This window comes from Cotesia typhae, unplaced genomic scaffold, assembly GCF_013202065.1.
Source record: "Cotesia typhae breed Kobodo isofemale line unplaced genomic scaffold, CoteBio_Ctyphae contig_22, whole genome shotgun sequence".
Classification (NCBI taxonomy): Eukaryota; Metazoa; Arthropoda; class Insecta; order Hymenoptera; family Braconidae; genus Cotesia; species Cotesia typhae.
In genome coordinates, this window is record NW_027423728.1 from 2,506,775 (window position 1) to 2,524,374 (window position 17,600).

The 17,600-nt window shown below is 30.4% G+C and overlaps 2 protein-coding genes across 4 annotated transcripts in view; both read left to right on the plus strand.

The window, feature by feature from the left end:
- The first annotated feature begins 141 nt into the window (after window positions 1-141).
- LOC141524438 (uncharacterized) lies at window positions 142-3,966 on the plus strand. 2 transcript variants are annotated; one of them, XM_074238326.1, is made up of 3 exons: window positions 549-586; window positions 666-738; window positions 1,604-3,966. In XM_074238326.1, exons 2-3 carry the CDS (start codon window positions 729-731, stop codon window positions 3,523-3,525), a joined length of 1,932 nt encoding a protein of 643 aa, XP_074094427.1. In that variant the 5' UTR covers window positions 549-586; window positions 666-728; the 3' UTR covers window positions 3,526-3,966. The 2 variants fall into 2 exon arrangements, with proteins under 2 accessions (XP_074094426.1, XP_074094427.1); XM_074238325.1 differs by lacking the exon at window positions 666-738 and having other exon boundaries at window positions 142-586.
- A 4,128-nt stretch (window positions 3,967-8,094) lies between these two features.
- LOC141524234 (tachykinin-like peptides receptor 86C) overlaps window positions 8,095-17,600 on the plus strand; it is a 60,364-nt gene continuing 50,858 nt past the window's right edge. For both annotated transcript variants that reach the window (XM_074237973.1, XM_074237974.1), the window contains exon 1: window positions 8,095-8,609. In XM_074237973.1, the coding sequence (XP_074094074.1) occupies window positions 8,318-8,609 (292 nt within the window). In that variant the 5' untranslated portion in view covers window positions 8,095-8,317. The remainder of the gene's footprint in view (window positions 8,610-17,600) is intronic.

Here is a 17,600-nt window from a genome sequence, read left to right on the forward strand (position 1 = left end):
TCAAATCAATACAATAATGACATCTTGCGTCAAAAATAAGAAGAGTTTTAATTTTAAAAAACAGATGACAGCAGTGAAACTGTTCCAATTTACCTGGTAAAAATAAAAATAAAAAACAAAATAATAAAAATATAATGTACTTTTAATCGATCAGTATATATTTGTTTAGTTCTTTGTATAGTTAATTTATGAATTTATTTAATTTGTTATCGGTTATCTATAAATTCTTGTTGGCCAAATAATAAGAAACTACTGATGTAAAAAGAACTGTCATTTAAATTAATACTGTCACTTTAAAACTTAGTATTCAATACTTAACCTTTGTTACTAAAATAAATATGACTTAATGGTAACGTTAAGTAAAATTTAAAATATGTAAATAAAGTTTAAAGTGTATTACACTGTTTGAGTATTTTTAACTAAATGATGAACGAGGGTTGTCCAAATTGCGGACAATTAACAAATGCTTCTTGCTCACGATTGATTGAGGACACTTGCGGTCATAAAAAGTGTCGAATTTGTTTATTGTACGAAGAACAAGGCTGTAAAACTTGCGAAAAAGAGCGACTGATACCTGCAATTATAGGTAAAAAAACATTACTTAAAATTTCCGATTTAATAATAATAATAATAATAATAATAATCAATGTATTTTTTGTTTTCAGGTACTGTTGGAAAATTTTTAGCAAAAACAAGACTGGTTTTATCTGTTAATTTCGATAATTAGAATGTGTATCGGTAAAGCGATTAAAAAACACTTGGTTTTAATTGTCACATTCGTTTGATAAATATTCATTAATTTTTAGTTAGCAATAATTTTATTTATGAAATAATATTCAGGTGACACTATTTATTTATTATAGGGCCATATAATAATTTGACATCATTTATTATTTATAATGATTGAGAATAATAATAGACTCAGCTGGTCGAAATACACTCGGTATTTACTTTAAAGACTTGGACATTAATTACCGGTGTCTGATAACGAAAAGCTATGTAATTATTGTTTCAGCTTTAGTTTAAAAGTATGTCATCTTCTCCAAAATTTAAAGAGATGTTACTTTTTATGAATAATTAAAAATTTTTTCAATCTATTGCTGAACATTAAATTATTGGATGTATGATTTTTATGTTATTTCAACCAATTTTGTAAGTTATTTTATTGTGTGAAGCATAATTATTTCATTACAAGGTTGCAATTCAGCTATCTCTGTAGCAATTTCAATTGAAAAAAAAACAATCAGAACTTTTCTCCAAATTATCCATCAAATTTATTAATGAAAAATCATAGAACAGTGAAAAAATGTATTATCCTCTTTTAAAAGTTTTTTTGTACAGATAATATCGTGATTAAAATTGCATGAAGAGAGATTAAAAAGTATGAAGAAGGATTAAAAATATTTCAACGTCAAACAACTGTGCATAAATTTTATAAAATATCGTTACATTATATAATACTAATAAAAATTTCATCACAAAAGAAAATTTTCGTTAATAAAATAATTTTTTCATCCATAAAGAAACTCTTCTATTAAGTAATTTAAAATGTACACGTTATTTCACCCCAAATTAATAAACCATTTCAATATTTATTTTTCAGACTGTCAATATGATGATAAAGTACCTAAAAGCCCATCAATTATTCTGGATATTTCCGATGCAAAGTCAACAATAATAATAAAACGCCATCATGATGAAGATTATGCAGATACTATTTGTGCGCCGCTCAATCCGCTGATTCCTCACGAACAACATGAAGAAAGAAGAGAGAATTTACCCGAAGAGATAAATTCTTCACGACTTGACAACTTAGAAGGCTTAGCTTCAAGTCTCAAGCAGGATTATATTCCAGATCCTCTACCTTTAGATAATTTAAACATTAATTTCTCCAAAATTTCAGATTCAAAACCAGAAGAAGATAAAGTTAAACAAAGACGGCCTGATCGCAGCCACATCATCATTCTATCCGTAGACCCTGAGATGTACAAATGCAGCATCTGCGAGAAAATCTTCCGTAACAAGAAAGGAAAATGCTACCACGACGGTTGCATAACTGGGATTCGTCCGTACAAATGCGGAATTTGCGAGCGGAGCTTTGTCAAGAAGTCCCACTTCGAGTATCACGAGCGCGTCCATTCCGGCTACAAGCCTTTTAAATGCAGCCTCTGCGACAAAGCATTTCCTCAGAAAAATAAATTGAACCGTCACATGCTGTCACACAGTTCGAAAAAACAGTTCGTTTGCACAAAGTGTGACAAAAGATACAGCAAAAGAGACGATTTGAAAAGCCACATGATGATCCACAGCGGGACACTTCCTTATTCTTGCGAGTCTTGTGGCAAATCTTTTAGATTACGCAATAATCTTAATCGACACGCCTTCATTCATTCCAACGAGCGGCCTTACGCGTGTGATTATTGTGGGAAAAGTTTCAAAGACAAATCTTTGCTATCTAGACACAAACGAACGCACTCCAAGGAGAGACCTTATTCTTGCGCGCATTGTTCCCGGGTTTTTCTCTCGAAAAGCGAGTTGACAAGACACTTGACCATTCATACTGATGTTAAACCATTCAATTGTAACATTTGTCAGACTGTCTTTCGACGTAAAGATAATCTCAATCGACATGTACGTCATCACCACTCTGAAGATTTAAATAACTTGAATAATTCGGGTGTAGGTACGTCCCAGAAAATTGAGAAGACAAAAGACAAAGTTAAGAAAAAAGTCGTTAGAAAAGAAAAGGGCAAAGGTAAAATTTCATCGAAAAATAAAGAAATAGAAGAAAGAAACGAGATAATGACGAATATAAGAAGTGTTCATAATATTATATCGAGATGCGACGCGCGAGGTAATGTTTATCCGGTGATTAGAGCGACCGGTGAGCTGAGCAACGCGGTCTCTGTTATCAATGGCCCGATAAGCAGACTGAGCCCTGAGGATAAGGGCAGAATTGGAGGCGAGAAGAAGAAAGTTTTAACTTACACAGAACCTATTTCGCCGGCAGAAGCGATCGTTATTAATCAGAGGATTGAAGAAAAACTGTATAACATAAATCAAGGACCGGGTACTTGTTATTATCGTGATTGTAATTCTAGTCGTATTAATGATGCGTCACGTGCTGGTCTGGGTCTTTCAGGTCGCGGTCTGCCTCCTCTGCCGCCGATGAGACATAATTCACCGATACGCGCTGTCCCGAGGTACCAGAGGCGGGCTGACAGCTATTTTTCTCCGCCAAAGAGTACAAACTTGATTGAATTGAAAAGCCCGAAGAGTGATTGTGCGGTAGCAAAGGGCAACAGTGAGTGTGAGGCTACTTGTGATAGTAATGGGGGTGTTGGTGCTGAAAGGAACAGTAATTCTAATGACAGAAAGGGTATGTTCGAAGAGAGGGCTAATTGCGTGCCGACGATACAGAAAAATGTCGGGCTGGAGCATGAAAAAGAGACGAGGGAATTCGAGACGCACTGGCGACGCAGAACTCTCGAAAGTTTGAAGCCCCGTATCAATTTAAATAATTGAAGGTGAATTTTTTGGCTCTGATTTTGTTTATTGTGATTTATTTAAGATTTATTGATTAAATAGAGCTTTTTGACATAAGAGTTTTGTTTTTAAAATTTAGCTTCTAAATTTTTCTATTTGTTGAAAATTAAATTTTTAAGAAAAATTTGTGATAATTAAAATTATTTAAAATTCCTTGGGAAGATAAATTATGGATATAGTTTTTATTTTAAAATTTGTAAATTGAACTGGAAAAATATTTTTTTAGCATATGTTTATTGTGATATATTTATTATTATTATTTTTTTAAGATTGTTGAAGTAATTATAGGAAAGAAAAAATTAAATTTTTTAAATTTGTTGGCGATTAAGAAATAAAAATGTAAATTTGTATAAAAAATGTACTACTGATTTTAAAGTTGTAATTTAAAAGGTAAATCAAGATTTCTGTCAATAAAAACGATTGTAAGTAATCAAAGTAATTGATATTTTGGTTTAATTATTCTATATTTTTTTTAATTTCATTTTTAGACAAAGGAGTTTCATTTTCCGATATAAATACATTTCTACAATGATTTTTATTCTCATTATAATGACCTGCCAGGAATATCCCCTTTTGCATTCAAAAAGTGAAAATAAAAAAGTAAAATGTTTTCATCAAAAGAAAAACTATGAGAATATAAAGTAGTATTTGGACTTTGGGTCGTCATCTTTGTGGTAAAAATGTAGAAGATCAGAATAGAGAGTAGTGAAGATCTAAATAGAAGAGAAAATAAAGTGCGATTTACTTATATGGAAAAAATAAAAATCAACGCTGTTGAATGGCGAACGAAAATCAGAATTCAATTTAAAATTCTCTTTTATATTTAACTTCATATTTCATTTTTTATATCTCGAAGTGATTTTATAATCATACTTTTTTTTTTAGATAACAAACATTTTTAATAAACTTTAGATGAAATTGAACTCAGTCAATTGTTAAAAGAGTTTAAACTTGATTTCTTATTAGTCAACTTTAATAACAAAAGTTTTCCATTGATTTATTGAGAATTTGAAGATATTCTTTTATAAACTGATATTAAATTGCAAGTAAATTTTTTTGATTTAACTTTACCGATAAAAATTGGTTTTTTAAAACTAAAATTGCACTTGAGATTATCAATTTTATTAATTCCCATGTAGCTCTTCCGCAGCTATATTAATTTTCGTTTTTTTTTTTCTGTACTGCTTGATCAGAAGGTAGAATAGTTTTTGTTTTGTATTAAAAAATATTATGATATCATATAAATGCATAAGGTTAGGTATCAAGGGTGTAAAATAAATTATTGAATGCATGAATAAGAGCTTAAAATAGCAACTGTATCATAATTCACAATATTTATTACGACCACGATACTGAAACGGAAACAAGTAGATAACATTGCGTAACCTCATTATCAAATTTTTGACCACTGAAATAAAATATAAATTTTTAAATAATTATTATACTTATTGTTCAGTTATAGAAAACATCGGGCACTATAAAAAAATGTATCAATTCAAATCAAAACTTTTTCTATGATACAAAATTAAATCGCAATCCCTCGCGGTTTCGGAATCACTGTAAAACCACAGTAAAATTTGAGTAAGATTGTAGTGCAAAGACAGTGAGATCATGATGAATTTACGGTAAAATTACCATGATTTTGTGCCATTTGTTCACTGTAGTTTTATGGTAATCTCACAGTGGTTCGATAGTGGTTTCACAGTAGTCTTATCATTTTATCATCATTTCTGAGTATTTAAAAAAACAAAATTTCAACATCGGACTATTTTGTCGAAAAGTGGCCATCAAACCGCTTTTTTTCCCTAGGCTGACTCGATTAACATGGTGTTATAACTATCTGATTATCATAAAGTCACAGTGAAATTACTATGAATTCACTGAGGAACTCTCATGAACTCACGGTGTTATCTCTGTCAGACTACCATAAATCTACCGTGATATCACGATTAAACCATAGTGACAAAATGGCATAAAATCACTGTGAATTCACTAAAAAATTACCGTAAACTCACCGTGGATTTATGGTGAAGATGATTTCACTATCATTTTACAGGAATTCCGAAACTGTGAAGTTTTTACCCGAACAAAGAAGAATTTGTTCACAACTTTCAGTCTGTACTCTTCGCATGACGTTGAATTTCCATATTAGGACTTGAGGGAGTCAATTGAACCAAAAAATGTTTAGCAATTTTTTATCATTCAAAGTAAAACTAAATAATAATTTTTTTTCTTTGAATGGAAGTTTATTATGTCTTATCAATGACACTTGTTATGAAACTAGTTCATTATCAATAAATGAATTAGTCAATAAACAACGTGAATTCTTAAAAACTATTAATTTAAGCAAACGCGTCGAATGGTTCAATTGACCCCCGCTCGGGGGCAATTGAACCAATAATATTCAAAACTCTAACCCGAAATTTTAATAAATGATATATTAATTGTTACTTTTTAATATTACTACATTTTGCACATTTTTAATGCACAGATGTTACATTATATAAATTAACTATGAATTAACAATAAGCAAAAAAAAGAGCAAATTCGTGTAAAAAAAAATTGTTCACAAAATGTTCACAGCTAATAACATCAAAACGTGACATAATTATGAATATTTTTTGAACACGACAAAAAATCGAGAATCCTTTGAGACATACAGAGTCTGGATTGATTGATAAATTTCGTAACGTTTTTTAAATATTTTTATGACTTTTTTCTCAGTCACACTGGAACAAACGTGTTTCGAAGTTGTCTAAAATTTTTTCGAAATTAGTCATTTTGAAAATTTTATCATTTTTTAAGCACTATGAGACATTTTTTGAATATATTTTGAACTTATGAAGACTCTGCATGTCTCGAAGCACACTGAGAAAAGAAAATACTTTTACTCAATTAACAATTTCTTGGTTCAAGAAACTCAATGACGATCAAATATTCTATTATTATTATTAATTATTAATTTCTGATGAGAAGAGCATCAATATTTATTTTTCGATAACATATAAACAAGAGAACAGTTTTATTTAAATTGTCAAAATTATTTCAATTAATTTAACAAGTTTTTGAGCTAAGAATATATATTCTTGAAAATTTTTAAGAACATAAATTCTTGTATCAAGAAAATTTTTTTAATAAAAGCATTTTTTTTTCTCAATGCATTCTCGATTTTGTGTTAGGTGTTAAAAAAATATTCGTAAATTGTGTCACATTTTGATGCTACAAGCTGGAAACATTTTTTTAACAATTTTTTACATGGGATGTAATAAGAAATAAAATTGTTAAAAATTTACAACAAATTAATTTCTTATTACTACGTTGCTAATTTTTTTCCAAAAAAATTTTTTCTCTTAGTACAAACGATAAAAATTAAAAAATGACAGACAATAAAAAGCAAAACAATTTATTTTCATTAGGATCGCAGATTTGTAAATTCAAACAGATATGAGATAAAGGTGAATTGAGTAGAGAATTGGAGAGGGGTGAAATTTACACAAACATATCCTCTGCGTGCGCACTCTTTGAATGAACGTGCTTTTTGAACCGCAGTATCTCTTACGGTGTTCTCGAGTACAGAAACTAGCGTTGTTTATTATTTCAATACAAATTTCCATTCATTTTATTCATCGAGATAACATAAGTTAAAAATTTTTTGTTTTAGAGTAGTTTTTTTTTCTTTTCATTAAAATAAAGTTATATTTATAATTTTTCTAAAAGTGGGGGAAAAAATATATTTTTTATTAATTTTAATTCACCAAAAAATATTGTGGTGGATTTTTAATTTTTGTGAGTTCAAAATAAAATGACAAAAAATTTTTTTCGATCAAAATGATTGCTGTTATTATCAATTTGTCGAATATGTAAGAACTGGAACAACAAAATTCAACTGGCAAAGGGCAAGTTAAGAAGTGATAATAACTTTTAATATGTTGAGTGCAATACAAAGTTTTGTTGGAAACTTCGAAAACTATTTATGCAATTGGATGTATTTAATAAAACCCGAAGTTTCAATGATGTATCAGAGACCTGAAATTATTTCGATTAAAGCTTCGTTGTATTTATCTTTGCTATCGTTATTTTTTACCGGAGTTTTGACTTAGTTTATTGACTGATAATTTTTATTAATTAATCGCTAATTATTAAGATAGTATTGCCATTGTGGAGTAATAAATATATCTATGTATTGTTGATATAAATAGTATAAGATATAAATAAGATTCAAAATCTTGTGATAAAAAAACTTTAAACTTAAGATTCAAATTAAAAAAAACAGTGTAACTTTAAAAGTTTAAATTTTATAAATATTAATTAATATTAAGATAATCGTTAAAAGAAATTAAAATTGTCATTAAGATAACACAATTATGATTATAAAGTGAAGTTTTTAATTAAAAGTCAATATTGAGCCATGAATTCAAGAAATCAAAAATTTCTTTTGGTTAAAAATTGATGAAAAATTTTAACGAAAGTTCGATTGTTTCGATTCAAATTTTTACATAAATTTAAAATAGAACAATTCGTCATTAAAAGTGGAGGTTAAAAAAAAATAAAAAAGTTTTCTTGCAAAAAAAATAACAATTAAATAAAATTTGATATTTAAAAAACAAATTTAAAAAATAAAAACAAATATTGTGTTTAATTTGAAATTTATAAACAAAGAAGCACATTGATTTAAAAACAACTAAATAATAACAATGAAAATTAAATTTCAATAAAAAATTCCGCGAACTACTATGAAGTATAAACAGTAAATCTTTACAAAACAAAAATAATGACTTCGGATAGTTTGAACAGATTGTACAATTGCAGTGCAAAAATACTCGATCAAAACTTAACAATATTACAAGAATTAAATCGTAGTGAATTGTTATCAGTTCTCGACCGAGTGTTAAGCTCTGACACTCGTAATTTACTACGCGTTAATTTCACCGACTGTTTATTTACTGGGCAAGAACGTCCCTTCGATTTGCCGTGGTGGCAAAAATTATCATGGTCCTGTGTTTTCGCAATCATGTTGATCATTGCGACAGGCGGGAACATTATAGTCATGTGGATTGTACTAGGTAAGCATAAATATAAATATAAACACATTTAATTGTAACAAATGATTAAATATTCATTAATTGATAGAGTATGAGTTTAATTGATATCATATCAAGGCAAATTAATCCGATATTAGTCTGCATCATTACATTCCACTCATATGCGACATTAATTCTATTTATTCGCAATAACGTGGCTTACAAATATCTATATTAATATTTACGATAAATTAATCCTTTCATGCTTTGGATATTATATAAATAAGCTTACATAGATTATTACATTGATCAAGAGATAACGATATGCAGGGATATTTGTATAGATGGATCAATTATTGAAATAGCATGGCTCAATTTCGCGTTGGTTCGCTGATTATATCTAATCAATCATATTATATATATATATTTACATTTGTATAATACATTTACGCTGAAAAAAATTAACTTGATTCAAGGGAATAACTCCTGAATCAAGAAAATTATTTTTAACGGTTTAAACATCTCAAATTAAGCAGAAAAATTTTTCGGTCGAAAAATTTTTCTCTACTTAAATAAATTTCACTTAATTAAAAAATTTGTTTCTTGGCCGAAATTGAGCTAAATTCACTCGTTATTTTGTAAAAATTTTTCTTTGATTATTATTTAATCAAGATTTGACCATCTAAGAATTTATATTTGATTTAAATTTAATTAAATTATTATTATTTTTTAGTATGTGAATCTTTTTATTAATATTACAACTATTATACAAGATAATTGAATGATATCCAGTTAAATGTCATGATAATTTTCAGCTTATTATAACAATAAGCCGGAATGATATAATTTTATGTTCATTAAAATAACATGGTTTTCACATTGATGAAGCTCTACAATCCGCAGGATATTGATTATAATATTTTATTATTGAAATATTAATTTCAAAGGAATTTTTAAATGAACACTTTAATAGTTATTAACGTAACCGATATGTCAGAGTAGTCGAGAGGCAAAATTGTAAATTTTAATTAAAACCAGTGTCCAAGAGTCAAAAGCAATATAGGATTGTGAAAAAAATAGTGAAGAGGCTCTTTGAAAATATAAAATTTATTTTTAAATTCAGTGAATCAATCATTTTTATCCCGACTCTGAATTCTACATTTGCAAATTTAAAATAACAAAAAATTAAAGTAATTTCTAGTAGAAATAAAGTCTACTGAAGAAAACCTTTTTAACAGTTCCATTATCATCAAAGACCATTATCTGTTAGACTTTTCATTACTCGGTTGTAATTAAATTATAATAAATTGAAAAATATTGAATAAGTACAATTGAATTTTTTTATTTATTCACCCCTTTTAATTCAACTTATTGCTGTGTTATTTGAGCATCAACACAATACAATTCTGAAATCCTCCGTGATACCGAAAAGAACCACAAACTGAATTAATAAATAAGTATGAAAGTATGAAGTATGAAGTATGAAAGAAATTATTAATAAAATCCACCTTCACGTTTATGCTGAATAAGTTCAATTAATTACAGATATATTTAACATTAATTTAATAAAATGAATAAAATCCGAGGATTAAAATTTAAATGACAAGAAAAGTGAATAGTTTTTTGTAGGAATGTAAAAAGTTTCAATGAAAGCTCTAGTCTGAGCAATTCAGCGGTGGCGTATACAAAATATAGGAAAAACTAATACTTAAATAATTGAGTTTACTATTGAATAGAAACTCTTTATATACACCATCTTACAGTTATTCTTTTAATCGGATGATAGCTATTGATATAACCAATACTCTTTTAGAAAATGGTTGTATCAATGTTTTTAATGGCTATCAGTCACTATACTAATCGGTTCTTTTTACTAACTTCTTCTTTGTACAAAACATAGAAGCTTTGAAATTTCTTTCAAGATCTTTGCATTTATTTCTTTTCATCTTTAGTATTTCCGTTTGTATTGAATTTGGATTTACTACTATTTATTGAAACTATCAATATAAAATCTTGTGCGACAATATTGATTCCTTTAGATACTTTTTTCAAAGAATACGCAACAACAAATCAGAATATTATTATAAACACGGTTTTCATGAGCATAAAAGTTTTTTGCATATTATATGTATGAAGATATATAATATGTCTGGAAGAAGAATAAGAGAAATATTGTCGGTAATGTTTTTTAATTTATGATGAATGAAGAATCATGATGGAATAAAAGTTTACAATATATTGTCATTCAATTCATAAATCATAGAAGATCAACAAGTTCTCTCTCGGAATACTCTCATATAGTATCGCTTAAATTATTAATATTACATTATAACTTTTTTTATGCATTTTTATGAAGATATTTACGGTGAGGAAGTAGAAATTGTAGTGGGTGTAATACATGAAAAAAAAAAAAGTTGAAAAGTTTTTAATTATTCCAAAGTTTCATGTTAATGGTTTTAATATTTTTTTTTGAGTTTTTATAAAATAAAAAAAATATAAAATCTGATCTAGACAAGGATTTATCTTAAGAATTAATTTGAATAAATTATTTAGTTTATTAATTTTTCCCTTCTGTAACAAAATTTAAAAATGTATAAAGTGATTTATACGAATTACATATTAGGCATTGGTAAAATACAACGTAGATTCCTAAAATACTTGTCTTATAAAAACAACGGTATTTAACCATCTCAAGGCATAGACTACTATGAACTTGGTAATGAAGAAGATATGCTCACGCTTGAGGAAGGGAGAATATTAGCTTCGATCTTATTTGTCAAGGGCTTATGTAGAAATTACATAGATTCTATGCGATTCTTAGTCCTTTTGACTTTTCGTGTTCCAAAAGTTCAAAAGACTTTTCGTGCTTCCCTAAAGTATCTAAAAATCTTGATTAAATATAGAAATTTATTGTATCAAGTATTTCTGATAATTTGAATTAAGAAAAAATTACTTAGATCAAAAATAGAATTTCAAGAAAAATTTTTACTTCACATTTTTACTACACAACTTCGGTTTTCCTTCAGGCACCCGAAAATTTTCTTGAGCCAAGAATTTCGTTCTCTAGTCAAGAAATTTTTCTTTCTTTGCATCGTTTAATTCAAGGTCTGCGAACCTCTTCTATCTTCTTTTGACTAGATCAATCCTGGCACAAACGTATCCGCTATATAGGCTTATTTCAATATAAAATTTTATGCTAAATAACAGATTTTTTTGGAAATTTGATATTTTATGAACATTCAAGAAATCTTAAAATTTACCAGGAAGAGTTTTTTGATAGTGGTTAAAAAATGTCAAAAAATTGAGAAAATCAAAAATAAAAAAAAAAAAAATCGTGTGATAATTTTTTTCATAGAAATATTTTTTTTTGTATAAAATTTAAGTAACATTTTTTTACAAATCCAAAACACTGATCGACTATCGAAGCGAAGTTTGTTTTTCCGATAGACAGTTTAGTTGTCACCAAAAAAAAAAAAAAAAAGGCAATCACGCAAAGTTTCGCGAACGTATAAAGTTCTTGCAAAGTGATTTTTAAGAGTTAACTTTCTCCAAATATGAATATATTCATCAACGTCGATATTTGCATAAGTATCATTTGATACTGTCCAACTGTGACAACTAACAATACAATATTGACTGATAAATTGAGAGAGAATCCTTTTTTCTTTGTATCTGTAGATATAATATATATATATATATATATATATATATATATATATATATATATATATATATATATATATATATATATATATACGTCCCAAGAGATTACTTGAGAAACTTTGATACTGTTCGTTCTTCCCCTACTTATGTCTGCAAAAGGTCCGCTCGCATTGTTATTTTTATGTTACAAAGGGGACTTTTTATGGTCAATAAATTTTTAAAATTTTCATTTTAATTATTTATTTTAAAAGTATCATTACTTATCATCAATGAAGTTTCGTTTGGCAGACAAAAGTTGCGTTATAGAGAATTACATTCGTGAGAATTAATGCCTGGGTTAAAAATGCATGAGAGTTAATATATTTTTAACCCAGGCTTTAATGCTCACGTGGGTACATGGAATTAATTCGTAGTGAAGTTCGGAAAATTAACACTTCTGGTGTAGCGCTAGTTCTAATTTTTTCAGTGCAAATATTAACCAGTCAACATTTACAATTCAAAATTATTGTATTTTTTTTTTCAATTTTTTCTTCTTTTTTATTTTTTTAGGAAACGAGAAAATGGATAACTCTTTCTAGATTTCGGGGACATAAATTTCCGCAATAAAGTGATAGAATCACCTATCACTGCAATGCTCCGCAAAAGTATCCTCATTTGTTTTTAAATAATTGCTAAATCGATTTCAATTTACCGCGAACAGTTTTACGTGTCTGCGTTACTTTAAGTGTTACCTTTCAGAATATCTCTATGAACATGTTAAATTACCCGGTATACTCTTGGGATTCTCGAGGTCGATCGACTAATTTATTTATGCAAAGGTAAATCTATCAAATAGTAATTTATCAAAGGTAAAATATATATTGGCATCATTTTTTTCCAGAAATAAAATTCAACATTTCTTTTTTTATTTTAATGATTTTTATAAAAAAAATTAGGAAAACGGTTGACCCTAAACGCCATCCCTGCAACTTCCCGCTAATTCCATACTTAAGCGCTCTAAATTGCACTTATTACGTTTTTGAGCTCTCCGAGTTCAAAAATATATTGTTCGAGTCATTTTGAGATCTCCGAGCTCAAAAGTCTGATAAAACTTTCATAGAACACTATTTTTTGAATTTTCCAACTATAATATCTTTTAAATAAATCAATCGATTTTCACGCGGTTGGCGACATTCTACGCATTTTTTTTTAGCCTCATAAAGAATCTTTAAGTTTGAATTGATCGAACCAGGAATTTCGGAGTAATTCCGAAAAAACCTTTTTTTCGGTTTTCTTTCGTTCACGATATCTCTTGAACGAATCAACCGATTATGACCGGCTTGGCAGCGATCGACGCGGTTTTTTTATGTTAAAAGCTGATGAGTTTTTGGAATCGATCGGTAAATCCGTTTAAAAGTTATTTAAAAAAAACTACATTAAAAAAAATTTTTTTTTTTTTTAGTTTTTTTGAGATTTCTCAACATCTACTGGTTCGAATCAGTCTAAATTGTATTCAAAATCTAAGCTTGGCCAAGCCGTTTCGAATGACGCCAATAACTTCCCGCTAAGAAAATTGGGAAGTTAGAAAAAAGAATTTAATTTAATCGAAATTAACTTTCCGAAGAGTTTCAAAGCACACTTTTTAGATGAAAACTTAAAAGTAGTTTGTAGTGGAAAAAGAGTTGCACCTCTTGATTAGATTTCGTGATCGAGGTAAGACACGCCTGCATTAACCCTTACGGATATATAATGAGGTACATATATGTATATGTATACCGTTTCACAGATATAATACGAAAGATCTGATCTCTGGATATCACTATCACAAGTTTGGCATGCAAAGCACCTTATGATCCTACACGGATTATCAACGTCCTCTGAGAGTTACCCCTCTCGCGGGATTGGCTAAACTCCTTTAAACTCTGTTGCATGTTTTAGCATAAAATGATCAACTGCTCACAATATTCGCGTCTCTTCGCAACTGGAACTCCAAAGGTTAATGAAACAACTTTTCAGTGACAAACTGCGTCCAATTTATATTGGAGATTTGATTTTCTAAATAAATATAAAAAAAAACCTTTGAAATAATTAGATAAAACCTACTAAAAATTTGTTTACAAAAAAATTTTTTTTCTTTTTTCTCGAGTTTTATTTTTAACTTCCCGCTAAAAAAATCGAAGATTTTCAAAAATCGGGGTTATTGGTTTTACCCCGTTTTGCAAAAATCGAGTTTTCAACAGATCTCGACGTTTTAAGGTCCTAGAAAGCCATTTCGAGAGTTCCCGAAAGGGTGTCACTATGTCTGTATGTATTTTTTAAATTAATTCGAACTGAAAATTTCGAAGCAAAAATAAAATTAAAGAAAAAATTTTTTTTTCAATAAAGTAGTCTTTCTTAGTCTATTGCAAGAAGCATTTTTCAAAATAAAAAAATCTGAAAAACAGTTGATCCTGCAGGCCTTTGAACTTCCCGTTATTTACAAAAGGCTCAAAAAATTATCCATCCCGAAATTTTGAGCTTTTCGAGCTCGAAATTCCAGTGGTTGTTGAGAACATACTTTTTTGAAAATGTTCCATCGCAATATCTTTTAAACGAAATATTTTTGATGGGACTTGCAGTATTTGACGCAATTTTTCGAGCACAAAAATGATTATTCTCTACCGAACAAATAATCTGACGTAAAATTTTAAAGTTAAAGAAATCAATTAAACGGACGAAGCACAGAGGCCCTCTTCTCGAAATGGTTCGAAAGACTGAAAATAGCAGTGCTTTTGCCGACGCGGTAAAATCAGCTACTTCTGCAAGATAGATGAGGTCAGCGCGATCAAGACCCTTGACGAGGCCGGTATAAGGATCGGATAGGTTAGCTGCCTTATTCGCCACAAGTCTGTAAACTGCGCGGAGAAGCCAAAATGCTTCCTTTGTACATCGGACATAGATGTTCAGGATGGTTCGTGATATTTCTGGCTCCGGGGCTTCTAAGACATTCTATACCGCACTTTCCGAAGCTACGAAAGGGCAGAAATGACGCGCACATTACAAGGAAATCTGAATAGGTGTGCGTTGGCGCAAAACTTACTGCACCAGTGAGTCTTTGAAGAAAAGATCGACGTTTTATCTGTGAGCAACATCTAAACTTCCAAGATAGAACATGGTTCGCAGACGAAATTGGTACGGTAGCAATTTGGATTGTGAACACACAGAACGTTATCACCAGCAACAACAGAAGTGGAGGAAGTTTTGCCTGGATTCAAACCCCTACAACTTACTTCATGAGCGTCTATCTGTCACCTAATGAAGGGATTAGTATGATCTATCCGAAACTGGTAAATATAGAAAATGCCATTATTAAGACCAACGGCGAAGTCAATGTTGGTGGGGATTTCAACACCAAATCGGTTGAATGGGGCACTGCTTCCTCCGACACCAAGGTAGCAGAAGACCGGGGTACTAAGAATCCATCCTCAATATTCCGTTGGTGACTCCAAGGATTGCCAACATGATCGAAGACTGGAGTTTATCTGAAGAATACAGTGGTAGTGATCACAAGTATGTGATATGCAGCGTTAGACTTGCACCTGTTCCGGTTCTACAACGCGACCTTCAAAAGCGGAAGTAGAACGCCAGGAAGTTTGACCTAGAGGCACTGCGAACGTGACTTATACACAGAAAAAAAAGTTTAAGTCTTATTGCAATACGCTTAAGCGTATAGCTTATACCCATATTCAATGTCAAGAATCATGGCCAACACGATGGGACCACGGACCTAAAAGAGAAGAGTCTTTTTGGAAGCAGTCCACTCAGTATTGCTGTACGGAGCGGGGTTATGGGTAGACATCCTGAAGCAAAAGATATATCCGTGTAAGATAAGAGCGGTGCAGCATCGAGACGCTCTCAAGGTTGCTTGCGCCTACCGCACGGTTTTCGAAGCGGCTGCATTGGTCAAAGCGGGAGCCGCTACTATCGACTTACTAGCGCTTGAGAGGGCGAAACTCTATGACGCTAAAATGAACGGTGACAACTCTAAAGAGGCAAAAGCAAAGATGAAGAAGGGAACGTTCTATGAGTGGCAGGACCGATGGAAATCGGGGAAGACGGGCAAATGAACAGCGCGCCTGATCTCAAACATCAAGGTCTGGCTTTCACGGAAGCACGGAGATACGGACTTCTTCCTTACCCACCTATTGACGGGACATGGACAGTTTAACACCTATCTCTTCAAGATGGGACTGCCTCGCACGTCGACGTGCAAATACTGTCCGGAGAAAATTAATGACGCCGAACATACGTTCTTCGAGTGTGTACGTTAGAAGACTACAGAAGCACCACTGAAGAAATTATAGGCACTACGCTGTCCCCCGCGAGCTTGGTGACCTACATGATCGAACAAGAAGATAACTGGTTAGCTGTTGCAGCCTACTCACAACGCCTTTTAGAAAAAAAACCTCAGAAAGGGAACAGTAATCAGGAGCAGGCGTCGTAAGACGCATCACGGACTGGATTGAAGTAATGCTAACGCGGTTCCGATCTAGTAGTCTTCCCCGTAACATCTATAGGGAAAGGAGAGAGGAGGTTTTTTAATGGGTGGAAATCCCACTCTATCGATAATAGCATCTGTTGGTGTCTTTGAAAGATTCCCCCGTTCTCATTAAAAAAATAAAAAAAGACATACAGACACCATCGTAAAAATGGTTAGAGAAGCTTTCTATAGGACCTTAAAATGTCGAGATCTGATAAAAACTCGATTTTCGAAAAACGGGGTGAAACCAATAACTTTCTAATTTTTTGAAAATTATTGATTTTCATAGCGGGACGTTAAAAAAAAAATAAATATTGAACAAATAACTGACAAAAATCCTGTTCTATTAAGAAAAATGTAGGAAAGTTTCGTTTAAATTTAAAATAAAACTAATTGAATATTCTTAAATTAATTAAACATTTTTAAAGACATTATCAATTTTCTTTGTCTACGTAAATTAGTGATTAGCGTAGTAATTTTGATGGAAGCTATCCCTGTTATTGATTAAACATAATTGTCTGATAAAGACAGTTTTATCGAACTATGTTTAATTTTCGCGACAAAGTTTAATTTCCTATTAACTATGAATTACTTTCTCTTATAAGCTTTTATTTAATCGAACTCATTAAGACTTTGATGAATATCTTTTTTTAAGGGGCACACCTAGTGTGAAATTTCGAAAAAGTCGATTTTTTTTTTCATATTTCGGTAGATTACACCTTTAAAAATAACATATTAAAATTTCAAATCGATATCTCAAATAGTTTTTGAGTTATAACATTTTAAAGAGCAGCCGCTCGGCAGCTAGAGTGTCATTAGCTGCGAGACGTACCTGAAGTATTGTTCAGAGTCTACTGTCTCTTCCAGCCCCT